This window comes from Dendrobates tinctorius, unplaced genomic scaffold (genome assembly GCF_039654945.1).
Source record: "Dendrobates tinctorius isolate UK_male_01 unplaced genomic scaffold, ASM3965494v1 ptg000254l, whole genome shotgun sequence".
Taxonomy (NCBI): Eukaryota; Metazoa; Chordata; class Amphibia; order Anura; family Dendrobatidae; genus Dendrobates; species Dendrobates tinctorius.
The window spans coordinates 7,850,577-7,872,501 of NW_027361921.1; the positions used below are offsets into that span (position 1 = coordinate 7,850,577).

A 21,925-nucleotide genomic window follows, 5' to 3' on the forward strand; every position below is an offset into this window, starting at 1 on the left:
GGGAGAGGTGAGGAGAGAGAAAATCAAGATGGCGCCGCGCTGCAACCTTGGCTGACAGCTGGGAGACGCGCGGAGGAAAGGAGGAGGGAGGCGACTGCAAGGCTGCAGAAGTATGCGCGATCCTCGACCATTGGCTCTCCTAAACATCACCAGCAGATAAAAGCTGGATTGGAGAGAGATGCAGGGCAGATGGAGGTGGATGGCTCCCAGGAGATGCAGGGGGCAGGGGACACCATAGAGCCTCTGGCTGGGGAACAGATGCAGGACCCTGTGCTCATGGCTACTGTGGAACAGGATGCTAATCCTCCCACCCTCACTGATATCCTGAATGCTGTGTCGCGGGGGAATGCAGCGCTGGCCCTGGAGATGAAAGACATTAAAGATGAGCTGAGGAATGTGAGGCAGGGCATTAGATCCCTAAATGACAGAACCACTAAGCTGGAGGAGAGAAAGAGTGAGGTGGAAGATGTACTATTGCCTGTGAAAACACGAGTTGAACAATACGGCAAAGTAATAGAAGCAATTAAAGCCAAACAGGATGATTTGAAAAATCGGATGCGCCGCAATAATGTGCATATAGTGGGGGTCCCTGAGAAGGCAGAAGGAAATAGAGCTGTGGAATACTTTGAGGACTGGATTCGTAAATCGTTTCTGAATAATGTTCTGTCCCCATTGTTTGCAATACAAAGAGCCCATAGGGTCCCCTCTAAACCTCAGCCGCCTGGGGCACAGCCACGCACTGTCTTGATCCGAATCCTTCATTATATGGATAGAGACGCCATCTTGAGAGAGGCTAGAGACAAGACTGACCTAACAATAAATGGGCAACAAATTTCCTTGTATCCGGATTTCTTCATTGAAGTTCAAAATAAGAGACGGCAATTTCAAGATGTTAAATGCCGGTTGAGATCCTTAAAGGTGCCTTACTCAATGCTGTACCCGGCCAAGCTGCGAGTGGCTGCTATGGAAGCTACCCATTTCTTCGAATCTCCGAAGGATGCACGGGATTGGCTGGATAAGAATGAGAAAACATTGTCATTCGGAGACTTGAGTCTGTTTATCCTTGAGATATGAACTACTTCATGATAATGGATCTGCACTAAATGCCTTTTGGGAGTATGTTTTTTTTTTTTGAGATACCTCCATCTGGATTGACTGTCGGCGGAGAAGTGATGGATCTCCCCTTCTCCCCTGTTGTACACCTTAAGTCCGCTCTGGTGGCGCATGCGGGCCACAGAGTGGGAAATTTTTTGATGGTTTCTTTAATCCTTCCTTTTCTTGTTTTTTTTAAAAAAAAAAAACTTTTTCTTCTCTCCATTATGCATTACGTCCATGAATATGCGAAAATATTTGGATAACGAGGACTCAGGCAATATGTGGAGCGAACTGGGACTGCGGTATGGAGAGGATTTGTTTTTCCCTTTTTTTGTAGCTCCTGATTGCTGGCGGTGATAAGCTGCTAACAACTCTTCCCCTTTTCTGGAGGCTGATGGTTAATGGTCTGGACTCTCGCGCTAAGCAGAGAAGAAGACCCCTGGCCTCCAGTACTGTGGTTAAATGGGGTTTTGATCTGGTTGGGAAGGGGGGTGGGCATGTTGAGAATTGTTTCTATTTTCTCTCAATTGTCTCTTGGTGTATGCGGTTATTGCGGCTAGGTATATGCGAGAAATGCTTCCTCACGCTGCTCTATTGCTTTTATGTCTCATTGTCTCTTAAATAGGTACTATGGCCTGAAACCTTAAGATATTGACGTGGAATGTCCGGGGCCTGAACGAGCCAACTAAACGTAAAGCAGTGCTTGAGTGTATAAAATCTTTGCAGGCGGAAGTGATATGTTTGCAGGAAACGCATATGACAAAGGACAGACTTAAATCTTTGCGTCCTCGATGGGTTGGGAAATGTTTCCATTCCACCTTTTCCTCTTATTCTAGGGGAGTGAGTGTGCTGTTTAGAAAAAATACGTTCTGTGAATCTGATTCCAAAATAGACGTGGATGGTCGGTATGTATGTTTGAGGGGCAGACTGAATGAAATTGAAAGCTTGATTGTAGCTCTTTACGTCCCTCCTCCATATTCTGGAACAGTGTTGAAGGAGAGTCTTCAGTTCATAGAGAGACATCCGGGAGTCAGGACAATAATACTGGGTGATTTTAACCATTTACTGGATAATACATTAGATCGATCGCAGTGGTCAGGGGGACCATTGAAAGATCAGACACCTTTTGGGAGACTCTTGGATGAGATGGAACTGGTGGATTTATGGCGACTAGATAATCCACGAACAACATTGTACTTGTGTATGTCCCTTTCTCATGGCTCGCTGTCCAGGATTGATATGATACTGGGTAACTCACAGGCAGTTGAACTGTCCAGAGGAGTTGAGTATCAACCTAGAGCCTTGTCGGATCACTCCCCTGTTATGGCGACATTTAACTGGGAAAATGGCGGGAGAGGAGAATGGGCACCATGGTCTAACGCATTCTGGTTACCTGTTATTCAGGCAGGTGCTAGGATCCCTGACTTGCTAAAAGAATTTTTTGTTATTAATGAGGGTACGGCCCCCAGGGAAATAATATGGGATGCGTCTAAAGCCTACCTGAGAGGATTGTTGATCTCAGAAGTGAATAGAGTTAAAACTAAGTCTAGAGACTGTGGGGATCTCCTACAGGAGGAGGCTATCTGAAGAACTGCAATACTTGAAAACTCCGTCTGACATACATTTTAACGCATTGCATTGAAAGATGCGGAAAAACGATCAGCCCAACATAAGCTTTCAAAAGCTGCAGATAAAAGATACTTTCGGCGACAGGTTTATTTCGGGGAGGGAGAGGGAACTGGACATCTGCTAGCTACCCTGATCAAGACTCAATCTGGCCCTGCAATGGTGGCGGAGATAAAAAATTAAAACGGGGAACTAGAAAGATCTTCTGGGGCAATTCTAGCAACTTTTAGCGAGTTTTTTGAGACATTATATAATTCGCAAGGGGGTTCTCTGATGAGTTGCTGAGTAGCTTTTTGGGGACTGCTAGTCTGCCTACTCTGTCGGAAACGGTTGGGCTGGAAGCACCAATTAGTCTGGAGGAATTATAGGAGGATCTAGATTCTATGGCAGGGAATAAGACACCAGGGTCTGATGGGCTGCCTGTGGAGGTATATAAACAGTACTCAAATATAATGCTTCCACAGCTGCTGAATGTGTTTGAAGCGGCTAGGGACGATGGGCATTTGCCCCGGTCCTTGAATGAAGCAATCATAGTGGTGATCCCCAAGGCTGATAAGGATGCTTGTCTTCCAGAGTCATACTGACCTATCTCCCTTTTAAATGTTGTCAAGATTTTGGCAAAGATTCTGGAGATGTGGCTGTCTAGAGTAATATCTAGTATTATTCATCCAGATCAAACTGGTTTTATGCCGGAGAAATCGACTGCAATTAATATCCGTCGGTTGTATTTAAATCTACAGATGCCATCAAATGGAAAGGAACCTGTCATGATCCCAGTGTAGGTTTTTAAGCTGCACGTCAGGGGTTAATGTCTGGAGCTCAGTGCAGGTTTTGACCGGCACACCTGGGGTTAATGATTGTGGCCTCTCTTTGGTTCTGGGAGAGCTTCTTAAACCCCTGAGAAGCTCCAATCCCTGTCAGTTATACTTTTGCCTTTGGCCGAGTGTGGTGACCTCTGTGTGTCTCTGCATGTTCGTTGTTATAGCTTGTTTATATGGTTCTGACCTGGTTCTGTTCCCCGTTGTGAGTTTCCCTGTTGATTCTGTACTGCGCTACCTTCTCTGTGTATGACTCATTGCCTGTGATCTGACTCCTCTCTGCTCGCCCCTCTTGTACCTTGCAGCTATCTCTGTGTATGACTCATTGGCTACGTCCTGACTATCCTCCCTGTCTATGCCCCTTGGTAACTTTGTCTCACAGTTACCCTGCTAGGCGTTCTCTTGCAGCTCCTAGCTCTCTGGAGTTTAGGCCACGCTCCCAGCAGTCACGTGCTTCAGGTCCTGCTGTTCTGAAGTACGCGCCTACTCGGCTGCTGCCCGCTCCACAGGTATCTTTGAGCACAGTTCGCTTTACTCAGGACATGCGCACTGGCTCAGTGAGCAAGTTCAGTGCGGTGTTCCTGACAGAACCTAGAGCAGTTGCATCTTTGGATGCTGCCAAAGCATTTGACTGCGTCGAATGGCCATATCTGTGGGCTATATTAGCCAAGATGGGTTTCCGTAAAAATTTTATTGCCTGGATACAGCTGCTGTATTCGAGTCCAGAGGCCAAAATTAGAGTAAATGGGGAGATTTCAAACACAATTAACTTACACAGGGGGACCAGACAGGGGTGCCCCGTCTCCCCTACTGTTTGCTCGGGGCAACTGAGCCCTTGGCAGTAGTAATTCGGGCGACACCTGAAATTAAATGGTTTGAAAATGAGTCTTTACAAGAAAAAATAGCATTGTATGCTGACGATATGCTCTTGATTTTGGGAGATTGGCCGTCTTCTTTGAGGGTGGCAGTGGACGTCTTTGGATCCTTCGCAGCAATCTCTGGTCTACGTATTAACTGGGAGAAATCTTCAATTATGCTGGTGGGAGAGGCCCCCCGAGAACTCCTTAGGATCGGCCGGACGCTTAAATGTAGTCAAAGAGTTGAAATACTTGGGAATCCATATTGGGCATAATATACAAGATTTTGAGCGTTTAAACATTACCCCGCTACTTGCTAAATTTCAGCAAAAAGTAAAGGACTGGTGCAGGCTACCACTGAGTATGGTGGGAAGGGCAAACCTAGTAAAAATGGTTCTCATGCCACAAGCTTTGTATGTCCTCCATAGTGCGCCCATTTGGATTCCTGGTTGTCTTTTATCAGATAAATAGAATATTTAGAGAGCTTATCTGGAAGAGGAGTGTTCCTAGAATTCGGTTGGAGGTTTTGCATAGATCTAAAGAACTAGGAGGCTTAGTGGTTCCTGACCCGTTTCTGTATTATCTTGCAGCGCAGTTGCAGCATTTTAGAGGATGGGGAGGAGGATTCTTCATGCGAAGTTCCTCGGGGTGTATGCTTACATGTGTAGTGGGAAAGGACTTACTGGTGCAGGCGCTAGACTCGGGGCAGTTCCGTCAGGGCCGAGCTATCAATAGTCCGACAATGAAGTGCATGGATAAGGTATGGAACATGGCCAAAGAAATATTGGGTATACAGGGAGTCACAGGGCATTCCCTGATCTGGAGAAACTTGACATGTACGGAGCTAAATACATTACAGGGTTTTGAGCTATGGGAGAGGAGAGGGATTAAACTAATATCACAGCTTTTTTCGGAAGGGGAGTTTCGATCTTTTGAGGATCTTAAACAGACGTTTTCCATTCCTATTGCAAGATTTTTTCAATATCTCCAGCTGAGACATGCTTGTGAAACACAACAGCGACTCATCCCACTAGGTAACCCAGCCAAAACGCCGCGGTTGGATAGAATAGTAAGGGGAGGAGGTTCAAGAGGTATTATATCCATGATATATGCAACAATGTTGGAAAAGAGAGTGGCAAGCTTGGAGGCATTGAAGAATCAGTGGCAAGTTGATGTAGGTGACTTAACAGATGTTGAATGGGAAGATGCATTGCAAGAAGTCACAAAAGTCTCGGTTAGCAAGGCACTGAGAGTGTCACATCTTTATTTGCTTCATCGAGTTTATCAAACTCCTGTACGGCTGTTGAAAATGGGATATGCTAGAGAGGCTGATTGTTGGAAGTGTGCAATGCCCAATGCGGATGTGATACACATGACCTGGAACTGTCCCCGGCTATGTAGGTTTTGGGGGGATGTGATTGAATTACTTAATACTGTCTATCAATATCAAATGGTACTAGACCCCAGAATGGCTCTCCTGGGACGGGTGGAGAATTTGCCGCTTTCGGAGGGACACCAGCTGGCAGTCTCACGAATATTATATCAGGCTCTTAAGAGAGTGGCGGCTCACTGGAGGGGATCTTCTGTACCTACAATCACGGAAGTTACTGATGCAGTTAATAATAATATAGATATGGAGAAATATGTGTACCAAAAGAGAAGAACAGTTAAGAAATGGGAGGATATGTGGGCGCCTTGGTTGGACACACCCGGGTTGGCGCCTTCTAGATTAACATGGATGAGAGCGTTGGGGAGGATATAACCGGAAAATTGTAGCTGTGAGAGACCAAATGCATCGGGAGAGAAGAGAGTTTTTTTGTCGGGTGAGGGTGGGGGGTAAGATGGGAGGGATTGTTGTGGGGTACTATTGTGTTTATGTAATTTACTATTTGAGAACTATCCTGTATGTGATTACCTGTTTTTTCAGTTTTTGAAAATGTTTAATAAAAAATTACCTGATTAAAAAAAAAAAAGATTTCATATGTTTTATTTGTGCTATAACGAACAGCTTTGTTTGCTTGGAACGCGTAGACCTAGTGTTTCCTGTTTTATAATCATGTTTTAAGATGTGTCAATAAAAGTTTTTTGTTTTTTTTTATAATGGTAAAATCCCTTGGCGGTAGCTGGATCTTTTTCTCCTCACTCAATCTGTGATTTGATATTTTACATTGTTTCAAATTTCTTTTTCTAGTAATGGCAGGTTTTCTTTTAGTGGGTTTAAATACCGAACAATGGATAACTGAAGCAAAAGATATTTTTTCATAAAGGGCATTTGGGTAGAAGAAATACTCCATCTTATAATGTAGTCTTTAGGGAACAAGCTAAAGTTTATAAGGAACAATTGGTGTCGTGGTGGGAGGTTCAGCGCCTCAATAGCGATATTAACCCCTCTCCTCCACTCCGGAAGCCTGTTTTCACCTTCCTGACCAGGCCATTTTTTTCAATTCTGACCACTGTCACTTTGAGATCATAACTGTGAAACACGTCAATCGATCCCACTGATTTTGAGGGTTTTTTTTTAGATATTGTACTTCATGATGGTGGTAAAATTTCTTTGATATGACTTTAATGTTTATTTGTGAAAAAATCAGAAATTTGGTAAACATTTTGCAATTTTCAAACTTTTCATTTTTATTCCCTTAAATCGGAGAGTTCTGTCACACAAAATAATTAATAACATTTCCCACATATCTACTTTACATCTGCACAATTTTTGAAATTTTTTTTATTAGGAAGTTATAAGGGTTCAAAGTTAACCAGCGATTTCTCATATTTACAACAAAATTTACAAAACCATTTTTTTAGGGACCACATCACATTTCAAGTGACTTTGAGGGGCCTATATGACAGAAAATAATCAAAAGTGACACCCCTCAAGGTGCTCAAAACCACATTAAAAAAGTTAATTAACCCTTCAAGTGCTTCATAGGAATTAATGGAATGTGGAAGGAAAAAATGAATAACTTTTTTCACAAAAATTTTCCTTTAGACCAAATTTTTTTTACTTTCACAAGGGTAACAGGAGAAAATGGATCATACAATTTATTATGCAATTTCGCCTGGGCATGCTAATACCCCATATGTGGGGGAAAAACACTGTTTGGGCGCACAGCAGGGCTCTGAAGGGAAGGAGCGCCATTTGACTTTTTTAATGTAAAATTTGTTGGCATAATTAGCGGACGCCATGTCATGTTTGGCATTCCCCTGATGTGCCACAACAGTGGAAACTCCCTACAAGTGACACCATTTTGGAAACTACACCCATCAGGGAACTTATCGAACTGTGTGGTAAGCACCCCCTTGTGCTTCTCAGAAGTTTATAACGTTGAGTCATGAAAATAAAAAAAAGCACAATTTTACAACAAAAATGGCTTTTAGCCCAAAATTTGTATTTTCTTAACAGTATCAGGAGAAAATGGACCCCAAAATTTGTTGTGCAATTTCTCCTGAGTACACAGATACCCCATATGTGATCAAAGACTACTTTGGAAGCAGAGGGCAAATCTGAGAAGGGAAGGAGTGCCATATTGCAATGCAGATTTTGATGCATTGGTTAGAGGGTGCATTGTTACATTGGCAGAGACCCTCAGGTGCCAGAATAGCAGATCCCCCATAAGTGACCTGATATAACAAACTACACCTCTCATTTAATTGATCTAGGGGTGCAGTGATCATATTAACACCACAGGTGGGTCACAGAATTTTACACCATTGGGCCGTGAAGAAAAAATAATTTACATTTTTACCATGAAAATTGTGTGTTGGCCCCAAATTTTACATTTTCATATTGGGAAAAGGGTAAAAATGGCACCATAATTTACCCCAGTTTCTGCTGAATGTAAAAATGCCCTATATATGTACCACTGTACATTACTGCTTAGCCACGCGGCGAGACTCTGGAGGAACGGGACACTATTTGCCTCCTGGAGCGCATATTTTCCAAGAATAGTTTGCAAACTCCATATACAGAAGCCCCTAAGTGCTAGAAAAGCAGAATCCCTCCTCAAGTGACTCCACTTTGTAAATTATAACTCTTTGGGAAATTTCCAGAAACAAGCAGTAGTGGATGTTGCTGAGTGAAAATTGCAAACTGCCACTGTAATGACCAGTATGTTGAAGTGATCAGTACATTATGATCAGCTCATGCTTCTGTAGACACGCACCCATAAATTAGGTGGGTTCTCATCACTACAGAAATGCCAAACACATCAACTCTAACTGCAGTTCAGGCACACTGGGGCTCAGAAGGGAGAGGGGCATTTGGACTTAGGATCACAGAAGTGGTGTAGGTTGTAAAATTGGGTCTCTTATGGGTGGTTCTACTTGTCTGGCACTTCAGGGACTCTGCCAATGTAACTTGGCACCCTCAAACCAGTCCATCAAAATATGCACTCCAAAATGGCGCTTCCTCCCTTCTGAGCTTTGCTCTGTGCCTCAAAAGTAGTCTTCGACCACATATTGCGTATCGGTGTACTTGCACAAGTAATTTGTGGGTCCATTTTGTCCTGTTATCCTTGTGAAAAAAAATTGTGGATCAAATAACATTTTTGAGGGAAAAATGTGATTTTTTTTTTTTTTAATATTCACGGCTCAATGTTATAAACTTCTGTGAAACACCTGGGGGTTCAGGTTGCTCACCACACTTCTAGATAAGTTGTCTGATTGGTCTAGTTTCCAAAGTGGTGTCACTTGTAGGGGATTTCCATTATTTAAGCACATCAGGGGCCCTCCAAACACAACATAGCATCCACTAATTATTCCAGCAAATTTTGCATTGAAAGTGCCAAATGTCGCACTTTCCCTTCCAAGCCCTAATGAGTACACAAACTGTAGATTTCCCCCAGATATGGGTATTGGCGTACTCAGGAGAAATTGCACAACAAATTATATGGTCCATTTTTTCCTGTTAACCTTGCAAAAATAAAAAAAAAATTGGATCTAAAGTAAACTTTTTGTGACAAAAAGTTAAATGTTCATATTTTCCTTCCACATTCCAAAAATTGTTGTGAAGTACCTGAAGGGTTAAAAAACTTCTTGAATCTGGTTTTGAGCACCTTGAGGGGTGCAGTTTTTAGAATTGTCACTTTTGGGTATTTTCTGACATATCAGTCCCTCAAAGTCACGTCAAATGTGATGTGGTCACTAAAAATGGTTTTGTAAATTTTGTTTTAATAGCAAATAAGAAATTGCTGGTCAACTTGTAACCCTTCTAACTTCCTAAGCAAAATATTATGTTAAAAAAGTGTGCTGATGTAAAGAAGACATGTGGGAAATGTTATTTATTAACTATTCCATGTGATATAACTCTGATTTAAGGGTATAGAAATTAAAACATTGAAAATTGCTACATTTTCTAAATTTCCACTAAATTTCTGTTTTTTTTCACAAATAAACGCAAATCGTATAGAAGAAATTTTACCACTATCATAACGTACAATATGTCACAAAAAAAGGTCTCAAAATCAGTGTGATCCACTGAAGCGTTCTAGAGTTATTACCACATAAAGTGACAATGGTCAGAATTTTATAATTTGGTCTGGTCATGAAGGTGAAAACAGACTTGGGGGAGATAAAGGAGTTAAGGAACCACCTAATGGGGAACTAGCCAGAAAGCCAGACACACATAATTAACCTCCTGTGTAGACAATTAACAGATGGGCAAGGGTTTCTCATGTATTCCCAGTTCAGATTTTGATCAATTTAATTGTATAAAAGATTTACACTTGTGCACAAGAAAATTAAAATGGCATAAACTATTTGTTAAAAAGGATAGAAAGCTTTGTAGTGATTTGGCCATTCCAAAAGAAACCCTTGGAGATATGAGGCTACTAACTAGTGTAACAGAAGAGACCAATAACCCTGAGGGAAAGACACCCTTTACAACCTTTAAAAATAAGCGCACCAAGATACCCCCCTCACAAGGGAATCTGTCATTTCTAAAGATTAACTAATGGATTAACTAATTTCAAATGTATGAAAGCAGAAATGCAGGGTCTGTTCAGATCTAGAGTGGAATGATGATAAAATTACGATTAAACTCTCTGACAAATGGGGAAACGTAGTGATCCTTGAGACCACACATTATAGGCAACTTTGCGAAATGCTTCTTAGTGACAAACAAAGTTATGACATCCTCCAAACAATTGCTTCCCTGAAATTCCATGAGGCACTCACACCTGACTGAGGAAAATAGAGTTGGAACCAGCTCAACACACCAGAAAAATTTAAAATGTACAAAGTCTTTATTGGAAATCCTTTAAAATTGAAAGTAATGAAAAAATGGGCATCTCCGACAACAAAGCAATAAAGAGGGGTGGTGTGTATAACAAGAATCAATCCATACACGTTTTGAGCTTCATGGCTCTTGAACACTGTATAGAGAGTGGTATACAAACTCGGATTTAAATATATTCCCACATAATCAAGGAAAAACAAAAACACATGGCACATATGTCAAGCTGCACAGAAAAAAGGAAGGGTTTGCATGAATGTGTACAAGGAATGTATGATTAAAAACGAAAAAGAAATTAAGACATAACAAAACATTGCAGTACATTGATAGAAAAATAAAAAATTGTTAAAATTACAAGAAGGTCAAATATGGCAATGCAAAGATAAAAAAAACGACTCAAAAGTTGTAGTGGATTGTGCACTCAAAAAAAAGAAAAAAAAAAAGAGACTAGCAATGCAACATCACTTCACGTCTGAGGTTCAGTCCTAATGGAACTTGAGTATTCAAAGAAAAACTCCAGTACGCTTCTTTATTGCTTACCTCACTCGAGTGATTACCAGCTCTAATATGTCTAGGTATATGTTCAATGGCATATGCACGAAGACCGACTATTCTACGATTGTGACTTTCCACAAAATGTCTAGAGACGTATGATATATTTCTATCTGTGGATTCTTCAATATCATAGAGGCAGAGGTGTAGCTACGGTTTCGGTTCAGGGGGGGCAAAACTTCTGAGTGGGCCCCTAACTAGGTAACTTTGATTACAACTCGGTGACGCACCCTAATAGTGGATGTAGGAGATGACTGCGCTGTTACTGAAAATAATCCCTATATAAAGACCAACATGGATATTACCGCAATATGGTCAGTGGTAAATACCAGTCCTACAAAACATATGTGATTACTGCACAGGTATAGTTGGTGTCTTACCGCTGACGTTCTTTCTGATGGAATCGGTCACTTTTCACGTCTTTTCCATCTGGCCCAGACTGACATGACAACTCCTCCAGCCAGGACTCGGCTACAGAGAATACAACAACGACATGTTTCACTTCTCATATTCCAGCCCCATCACCATGTATCCCCAACCTGCACAAACCCATCATCCTGCTGATACCCCAATGCTGAGCCGCTGCTGCCGTATGTGTCCCTATTACAGCACCTGATACCCCAATGCTGAGCCGCTGCTGCCGTATGTGTCCCTATTACTGCACCTGATACCCCAATGCTGAGCCACTGCTGCTGCCCTATGTGTCCCTATTACTGCACCTGATACCCCAATACTGAGCCTCTGCTGCCGTATGTGTCCTTATTACTGCACCTGATACCCCAATACTGAGCCGCTGCTGCCGTATGTGCCCCTATTACTGCACCTGATACCCCAATACTGAGCCTCTGCTGCCGTATGTGTCCTTATTACTGCACCTGATACCCCAATACTGAGCCGCTGTTGCTGTATGTGTCCCTATTACTGCACTTGATACCCCAATACTGAGCCGCTGCTGCCGTATGTGTCCCTATTACTGCACCTGATACCCCAATACTGAGCCTCTGTTGCCGTATGTGTCCCTATTACTGCACCTGATACCCCAATGCTGAGCCACTGCTGCCATATGTGTCCCTATTACTGCACCTGATACCCCAGTACTGAGCCGCTGCTGCCGTATGTGTCCCTATTACTGCACCTGATACCCCCTATACACACATGGCTCTGCTCCACACCCCCTATACACACACGGCTCTGTTCCGTACACGCTGTACACATGCGGCTCTGCTCTGTACACCTTGTACACACCTGGCTCCGCTCTGTACACCTTGTACACACACGGCTCTGCTCCGCACACCCCGTACACATGCGGTTCCACACCATACACCTCGTACACATACGGCTCAAATCCATACACCTTGCACACACGGCTCTGCTCTGTACACGCCGCACACACATGGCTCTGCTCTGTACACCCCGTACACACACGGCTCTGCTCTGTACACCCCATACACACTTGGCTCCGTTCCGTACACGAAAAGCTCTGCTCACCCCATACACACACGGCTCCGCTCCTCTGTACACCTCATACATGCATATCACTGCTCCGTACACCTTCTACACACACGGCTCCGCTCTGTACACCTCATACACACAGCTCTGCTACATCCACCCTGTAAACCAATCCTGACCCCACACAGAAACTTACTTCACCTCATCCAGCACCATGACAACCAGCACAGCAGAGCCCTGTGCTGAAGCCCCTTATCATGTGATCCCCTGACTCTGCCCCTCCTGTGACCTCATCACAGGTCCTGTGCGCACAGAAAAGCTCATAACGAGGTTGCTGGCTGTGAGGTGGGGGGCCCACTGCTGGCACTGGGGCCCCCACTGTCTTCTCAGGGGCCTGTATCGGCTGTGCACGCCGATACAGTTACAGTAGTGTAGCTCAGTGGGCCCCTCAGAGCTCGGGGCCCGGGGCGACCGCCCCTTATTCTAGATTTCAGTTTTCGGATATTGGAACCAACATATTTAAGATTACAAATTGTGCACTCAATAACATAAACCATGTGATCACTGTTACAATTCAAAAAGTTTTTTTATAAAAAAAAACTTCTTACTTTCATGGTTGAAAAAATGATCGGTTTTCAAAGAAACTCTGCAAGTTTTACATGGTAATTGGCCACACTTGTAATAGCCTTTGAGAGACAGCCACGTTTGAGAACTGGGTTTGTTGGGATGATTAATATGCAAACTTGGAGATAATGCGTTTCCTAATGTTTTTGCTTTTGGACGTTTCACCACCCCAGACAATAATCATATCATCTATATATCTGGCGTATAGTTTTATAGTTTTTTTTTTAGGAGTGATGGCAGAGCAGATATAAAAGAAACTGAGAATGCCAGCAGGGGGCACTCAACAGAGCGGGAGAGGTGCAGGAAGCCTAGGTGGCGCCAGAGAGCCAGGAGGAGTCAGCATCTACCAGAGAGATTGGACAGGGACTCACCGGTATTAGAGAGCAGACAGCACTGAGCAGCCCAGCAGGGGAACGCCAACTGGACGACCACGCCCCAGCTCCCAACACTCAGATCCTCGGCCACCGCTGCCCGACTCCAGCCCGCGGCTGCGGCCTACACGCTGCCATCTGCGGCCGTCGTTGCCTGACCCCAGCCTGCGGCTGGGGCCTGCCTGCTGCCACCCGTAGCCACCTCTGCTCGACTCCGGCCCGCGGCTGCGGCCTGTCCGCTGCCATCCGCGGCCGCCGCTGCCTGAGTCCAGCCTGCGGCTGCAGCCTGTACGTTCGGGCCCACGGCCACCACCATCCCGCCTCCACCAGGAGGCCCAGTGCTGACGAACTCTCCAGGGGCCTGCTGTGCCCTCGCTCCACCTAGGCGTATTGACGCCAGAAGCTTACATCAACTCGTTGGCTGGCCCCAGCAGCTGAGACGCCGCATAGACACCTGCAACCACTCTGCCGGACATCAGAGAAGAATAAGTGACACGTCTGAGTTAGCTAATTATAGTTCTCGGACTCCTAGTCGGCCATACCGTGACCTTATACTTACCGGTTCCGACCGGGTAGTTAATATCTTGTTATCTGTGTATTGTTTGAATCCCTGCGAGGATAACCGTTGTTAGTTACTCAAATAAGCCCTGTATAAAAGTTGCGTTTAAGCTTGCTCCATCTCGTCACTGGATCCTGCGTACCTGCGAATATTATACCACCATGCTGTGGTCAAATTGGCCACGGATGGTGAGAATTTAGCCCCCCATCGCCACTTTACAGAATTGCAGGAAAAACTTTCCATTAACCCCTTTACCCCCAAGGGTGGTTTGCATATTAATGACCGGGCCAATTTTTACAATTCTGACCACTGTCCCTTTATGAGGTTGTAACTCTGGAAAGCTTCCATGGATCCTGGTGATTCTGACATTGCTTTCTCGTGACATATTGTACTTCTTGTTAGTGGTAAAATTTATTTGATATGACTTGCATTTATTTGTGGGGAAAAAACCTAATTTGGCGAAAATTTTGAAAATTTCGCAATTTTTCAACTTTGAATTTTCATGCCCTTAAGTCACAGACATATGGCACACAAATTAATAAGTAACATTTCCCATATGTCTACTTTACATCAGCACAATTTTGGAACCAACATTTTTTTTTGTTAGGAAGTTATGAGGGTTAAAAGTTAACCAGCGACTTCTAATTTTTACACCATTTTATAAGGACCACATCACATTTGAAGTTACTTTGAGGGGTGTATGTCATAGAAAATACCCAAAAGTGATACCATTCTAAAAACCGCACCCCTCAAGGTGCTCAAAACCGCATTCAAGAAGTTTATTAACCCTTCAGGTGCTTCATAGGAATTTTTTGAATGTTTAAAGAAAATGAACTTTTGGCTTTTTTTTCACAAAAAAAATTGGGCCTGAAATAATTTTTTTATTTTCCCAAGGGTAACAGGAGAATTTGGACCCCAAAAGTTATTGTGCAATTTGTCCTGAGTACACTAATACCTGATATGTGGGGGAACCACTGTTTTGGCACAAGGCAGAGCACGGAAGGGAAGGAGCGCCGTTTGACTTTTTCAACGTAATATTGGCTGGAATTGACATCGGACTCCTTGTCGCGTTTGGAGGGCCCCTGATATGCCTAAACACTTTAAACCCCCATAAGTGACACCATTATGGAAACTAGACCCCCCCAAGGAACTTATGTAGATGTGTGGTGAGAACTTTGAACCCCCGAGTGCTTCACAGAAGTTTATAACGAAGAGCCATAAAAATAAAAAACTATATTTTTTTCCACAAAAATCATATTTTTGCCCCCAATTTATTTTCCAAAGGGTAACAGAAGAAATTGGACCCCAAGAGTTATTGTGCAATTTGTCCTGAGTACGCTGATACCCCATATGTGGGGGTAAACCACTGTTTTGGCGCATGGCAGAGCTCGGAAGAGAAGGAGCACCGTTTGACTTTTTCAATGCAGAATTAGCTGGAATTGAGATCAGACACCAAGTCGCGTTTGGAGAGCATTCTAACTCCAAACCTAACCCCAACACACCCCTAACCCTAATGGGAAAATGGAAATAAAAAAATAATTTTATTATTTTTCCCTAACTAAGGGGGTGCTAAAGGGGGGTATGATTTTACTATTTATAGCGGGTTTTTATGTTTGGCAGCTGTCACACGCTAAAAAACGCTTTTTATTGCAAAAAATAGTTTTTGCATCACCACATTTTGAGAGCTATATTTTTTCCATATTTTGGCCCACAGAGTCATGTGAGGTCTTTTTTTGCGGGATGAGTTGACGTTTTTATTCGTACCATTTTTGGGCACATGACATTTTTTTATCGCTTTTTATTATGATTTTTGGGAGGCAGAATATACAAAAACCAGCATTTCATAAATTTCTTTGGGGGGTAGCATTTATACCGTTCCATGTGTGGTAAAATTGATAAAGCAGTTTTATTCTTCGGGTCAGTACGATTACAGCGATACCTCATTTATATAATTTTTTTATTTTTTGGCGCTTTTATATAATAAAAACAGTTTTATATAAAAATAATTATTTTTGCATCGCTTTATTCTGCGACCTATGACTTTTTTTTATTTTTTTGCTGATGGCGCTGTATGGCGGCTCGTTTTTTGCGGGACAAGATGATGTTTTCAGCTGTACCATGTTTATACATATCCGTCTTTTTGATCGAGTGTTATTCCACTTTTTGTTCGGTGGTATGATGATAAAGCATTGTTTTTTTGCCTTTTTTTTAAGTTTTTCCACTAAAGGGGTTAACTAGTGGGACAGTTTTATAGGCGGGTCGTTACGGCCGTGGCGATACTAAATATGTGCACTTTTATTTTATTTTTTTTACATAAATGTATTTATTGGGGAATATTTTTTATTTAGGAATTTTTTAAAATTTATTTTTACACGTTAATTTTTTTCTTACTTTTTTTTACATTGTCCCAGGGTGGGACATCACTATATATTGTCAGAACGCTGATCTGACACTTTGCACTGCACTGTGTCAGATTAGCGATCTGATAGGCAGTGCAGGAGGCTTCTCAGCGCCTGCTCTCACCACCTCCCTGCAGGACCTGTAAGGACCCCGCGACCATATTGGATCCGGGGGCCTGCAGGGAGGAGGCCCTCGGATCGAAGCGATCATATAGCGTTATTCTGAGGGTCTCCGAGAGGCCCCCTCCCTGCGCGATGCTTCCCTATACCACCAGAATACTGCGATCATGTTTTATCGCAGTGTGCCGGGAGTTAATGTGCCGGGAGCGCTCCCTGACCGCTCCTGGCACATAGTAGCAGGTGTCAGCTGTGATAATCAGCTGACACCCGGCCGTAATCAGCTGCGCTCCCCCCGTGAGCGCAGCTGATCACTATGATGTACTATCCCGTCCATGGGCATTAAGGCCCAGGGCACATGGATGGGATAGTACGTCATATGTCAGAAAGGGGTTAAAGATGAAGTAATTGTGCCGAAGCAGAAAGGAAAGCACATATTTTATATATTCCTTGAGTTCAGGGGTGTAAGAGCTATATTTATCTAGATGATGCTGAATGGCCAGAACAGCTGTGTGTTGGGGTATACAGGTGTAAAGTGAAGAAACATCACATGTTACCCAGGTATATATGTGGGACCATTTAAAGCCATGAAGCATGCATAACACATCTCTTGAATCTTGCAAATAAACCTGGTATTCGGTTCACTAAACGTTGTATCTAACTAACTATAGTGCGTGTATGATAGGAATAACCGGAGAAATTACATGCAAAAATTCAGCTTCTTTTTTTGGAAAAAATACCCATGGAAAAACCTTCATCAATTATTTTCTTAATTTTCTCACCAAAAAATGAGGTAGGATCGCCCGTAAATGATAGATGTTTCTGTCCTGTAAATGCGAGTCAATGGCTGCAACATAATCAAAGTAATTCAGAACAACCACTGAGCTGCCCTTATCGGACATTTTTATAACTCTATTTCTGTTAGACGTAAGATTTTTCAAAGCACTACTCTCATCTTTGGTGAGATTTGATTTTTTTGTAGCGCTAAACGTATCTTGTAGGTTTCTCAGTTCATTTGTAATAACATCTTTGAACCTATCCATAGCAGTTCTACTATGGACAGGATAAAAAATTTTCTTTTTAGTGTTGAAACCTGCTATCCTGTTGCGGCATACACCACTTTTGGAATTTGCATTCCATGGACCGGATGTAATGTTGCATCTTTCGTGTGACGGACACTGCGGGCGGAGGAGACATGCAGACCGCTTGAAGGGAAGTAACCATCCACATGTGGCTATCACCTTATTTAAACCCTGAACATGGGACAAATAATAAAGCTTTCAATAACTTGCTTTCCCCTACCGGAATTCGAGCCGGCATAACCCTGGCACTATCCCCTGTTGAATTTAAGTAGGAAGAAACACGTCTCGAGCCAGTAGGGATGTCTAGGGAAAATCCTTGAGGATCAACTGTGGACTACCCTTGTAAGGGCAGAATCTTTGAGTTTTCATGGTTAGTATAGCCTCACAGGGCTTAACAAGAGGGATTTCTCAATATTTGATGCTCTCCTGAACCTATTGATTGAAGTTCTTCTCCAGCTCCAGGATCACCTTCACTACATAGTCCACAGAAATAATCAGCTGAGATTCCATTTATATATATTTTTAAGGTTTTTTTTTACCTTGTGTACACTTAACATCTAATTTATGTGGGAAAACGTGCCCTGAATTTTTTGTACCATCACCTCACACCAAAGAGGTGGGCATTTATATAAGATATGTGTTACATGTTCATTTGTCTTCTTGGTAGACTATGTCAATGTATATGTGGCCCTTTTTTAATGATGGATTAAAAGTTATATTTTAACATTTAATGAAAAAAAAACAACTATCCATTCTGCTACTTGGTATTAATGGATCTGTTACTAGAGTTCACATACATCATTGAATAGATTTCCAAGACCTGACCAGGCAATTGTACTTACGGTATTTTCAAAAACCCATGTCAGAATTCTTGTACAATACTTTATGAAATGTTTCGATATAAGCCTACCTGGCCTGATTTACGAGCTCTGCAATATAACAAAATTGTACCCGTCTAGCCTAATTGAAAACTCCTTAAGCTGGCCATGCACATTAAGTGGCTGTTGGACAAACTATGTTTTAGCTAACCGTCATCTAAGCGAACTCTCACATATACAGAAGCATTCGCACAACCAAGTGCATCTGTGTTCTCTGTTAGAAAGCTGCTGGCTGACACTTGGCGGCTTTTCTCAGCGAGGACAATGGGATCTTTAGTCCGAAAAGGGACATACGGAATAGACACCTCTCCCAACCATCAGTCACCCGACGCCCTGTTCACATTAGACTGAGTCAAATCAGTCTGTCAGCAGGTTCAGCTGACTTTAGTCTAACATGTATAGAGGCCCTTAGTGTCCCTCATCTACAGACGACCGATTCACTGTAATTTTAGCTTTTATGGATTTTCACTATATACCAATAATCTGCATATTTTAAAATGTACATGCCAAGTAAACATTAACAACCTTTTGAAAATACTATATATATTTTTTTTCTTTAAACAGCCATACGTTGAAATTTGTATGAAGCACCGAAACAAATCTGAAGCAAAGAAGTACATAGCGCGTGTGAGCCCTGAGCAGAAGGTTAAGGCTTTTCTTTTAATTGGGTAAGAATATGTTTAATATTTGGAATAAAACATTCAGTTTTAAAATTAACATAAAGGAACAGTTTCAGATATGAGCTTTATCTTCTACTATAATGGAACTGGAGTTCTATAGTGAATATATGATACACACAGACACACACTTCCTAAGTAAATATATTTCTAAAGCTGGTATTGGCATGAAATTCTCACCTGATGTTAGTGACAATCTGTCCAATCCACACAGGCAAAGAATTATGTATAATTAATGAGAAATGACACAGGGAAAAGTATAAAGCACGCTTACTGATTGGCTGGGCCATTCTAGCTGCTTTATTTTCTCTCTCTGAAACCAATGGAGACTTTCCTTGGCTGTGTGTTTGGGATCATTGTCTTGCTGAAATGTCCACCCTCATTTCATCTTCATGATCCTGGCAGACAGCAGCAGATTTTTAGCAGGAATGTCTGTCTGTCCGTTCATACTTCCTTCAATTACATGAAGCTTGACCGTGCCGTTTTCTGAAAAACAGCCGTTGGGGATTCGCTCTTCTAGGCAATAACACAGTACAGAGGCACACGCAGGTTTTTAGTCCAAGCTCAGTGTTTTATTCACTGTGGCATCAGAAAAAAATAGACCAAGCAAAAGTCCAGCTTGTTTAGACCTCGTAGGTTAGGGCCCAGACGTGCCAGTCCATTCAGGTCCGATGTTGCTACAAAAACATCCCTCAGTTTTTCCCAAACCAAAAACACACTCTGAGGAGTTCTAGCTGTCTATGCTTATTACAGTGGTGTGAAAAAGTGTTTGACCCCTTCCTGATTTCCTATTCTTTTGCATGTTTGTTACACTTAAATGTTAAAGATCACCAAACAAATTTAAATATTAGACAAAGATAACACAAGTAAACACAAATTTACAGTTTATAAATAAAGGTCTTTATTAGTAAGGGAAAAAGAAATCCAAACCTTCAGCTCCCTGTATGAAAAGTGATTGCCCTCTAAACCTAATAACTGGTTGGGCCACTCTTAGCAAAAACATTAGCTATCAAGTATTTTTGGTAACTGGCAGTGAGTCTTTTACAAGGAATTTTGACCCACTCATCTTTTCAGAATTGTTGTAATTCAGCCACATTGGAGCGTGTCCTAGCATGAACCCCCTTTTTACGGTCATGCCACAGCATCTCAATCAGTTTAAGGTCAGGACTTTGACTAGGCCACTCCAAATTCTTAATTTTGTTTTTCTTAAGTCATTCAGAGGTGGCTGGTGTGTTTTGGAAAAAATGATTTCCCCCTAAACCTAATACCTGGTTGGGCCACCCTTAGCAGCAACCACTGCAATCAAGCTTTTGCAATAACCGGCAATGAGTCTTTTATAATGCTCTGAAGGAATTTTGGCCCACTCATTTTTTGCAGAATTGTTGTAATTCAGCCACTTTGGAGGATTTTCAAGCATCAACCGCCATTTTAAGGTCATGTCACAGCATCTCCATCGGATTAAGGACAGGACTTTGACTAGGACATTCCAAAGTCTTAATTTTGTTTTTCTTAAGCCACTCAGATGTGGACTTGCTGGTGTGTGTTGGATCATTGTCCTGTTGCATAACCCAAATGCACTTCAGCTTGTTTTTTAAGAGGGGGTTCAAGGCAATCTTTTTCACACAGTGCCTTGTAGGTTTGAATTTCTTTTTTCCTTAATAATAAATACATTCATTTAACAACTGCATTTTGTGCTTACGTGTGTTATCTTTGTCAAAGATCTCTCCATAGGTGTTCAATGGGATTTAGATCCAGATTCATTTCTTGCCACTTAAGAACTATTCAACTCTTTTTTCATATATTTCTGGTGGTTTCTAGAAGTATGTTTGGGGTTCAATATCATACTGGAAAACCCATGTTTTAGGATGCAAACCCAGCTTTCTGACAGATTGCCAAAGAATTTCGGGTCACAATGTAGTGCTTGTGACCCAAACTCCTTTGATAATCTTCAGATTTCATGATGCCTTGTGCACATTCAAGGCACCCGTGCCAAAAGCAGCAAAACAACCCCAAAACATATTTGAACCTCCACCATTTTTGACTGTGGGTAGTGTTCATTTCTTTGTAGGCTCCATTCTATCATTGATAAACATTAGATTGATGTGCTTTACCAAAAAGCTCTATCTTGGTCTGATCTGCCCAAAAGACTCCTCCTTCCCAGAAGGATTTTGGCTTATTCACATACATTTTTACAAACTGTCAGCAGTGGGGACCTCCTGGGTCTTCTGCCATAGCGATACATCTCAGGTGTCAACGGATGGTTAGCGCTGACACTTATGCATTGATGCACCCTGAGCCTGCAGGACAGCTTTATTTTCCTTGGAACTTGATTGGGGCTGCTTATCCACCATCCGGTCTATCTTGCATTGCAGCCAAGCATCAAATTTTTCTCTGCCATATACAGAGATTCGCTACAGCGCCATGGGTTGTAAAATTCTCAATTATGTTGTGAATTGCGGACAAAGGAACATCAGTATTTCTGCATATGGACTTGTAGCCTTGAGATTGTTGATATTGTTGAACGATTTTGGTTCTCAAATCCTCCGGCAGGTCTCTTCTCTTTCTGCTCTCCATGATTAGTGTGGCACA

General features: G+C 42.4%; 1 protein-coding gene across 1 annotated transcript in view; it reads left to right on the forward strand.

Annotated features, from left to right (window-relative positions):
* The window catches only part of VPS16 (VPS16 core subunit of CORVET and HOPS complexes), a 325,784-nt gene that overhangs the window by 294,130 nt on the left and 9,729 nt on the right, over positions 1-21,925 (forward strand). The window contains exon 23 of the mRNA XM_073558129.1: positions 19,224-19,327. Within this exon, the coding sequence (XP_073414230.1) occupies positions 19,224-19,327 (104 nt within the window). The remainder of the gene's footprint in view (positions 1-19,223; positions 19,328-21,925) is intronic.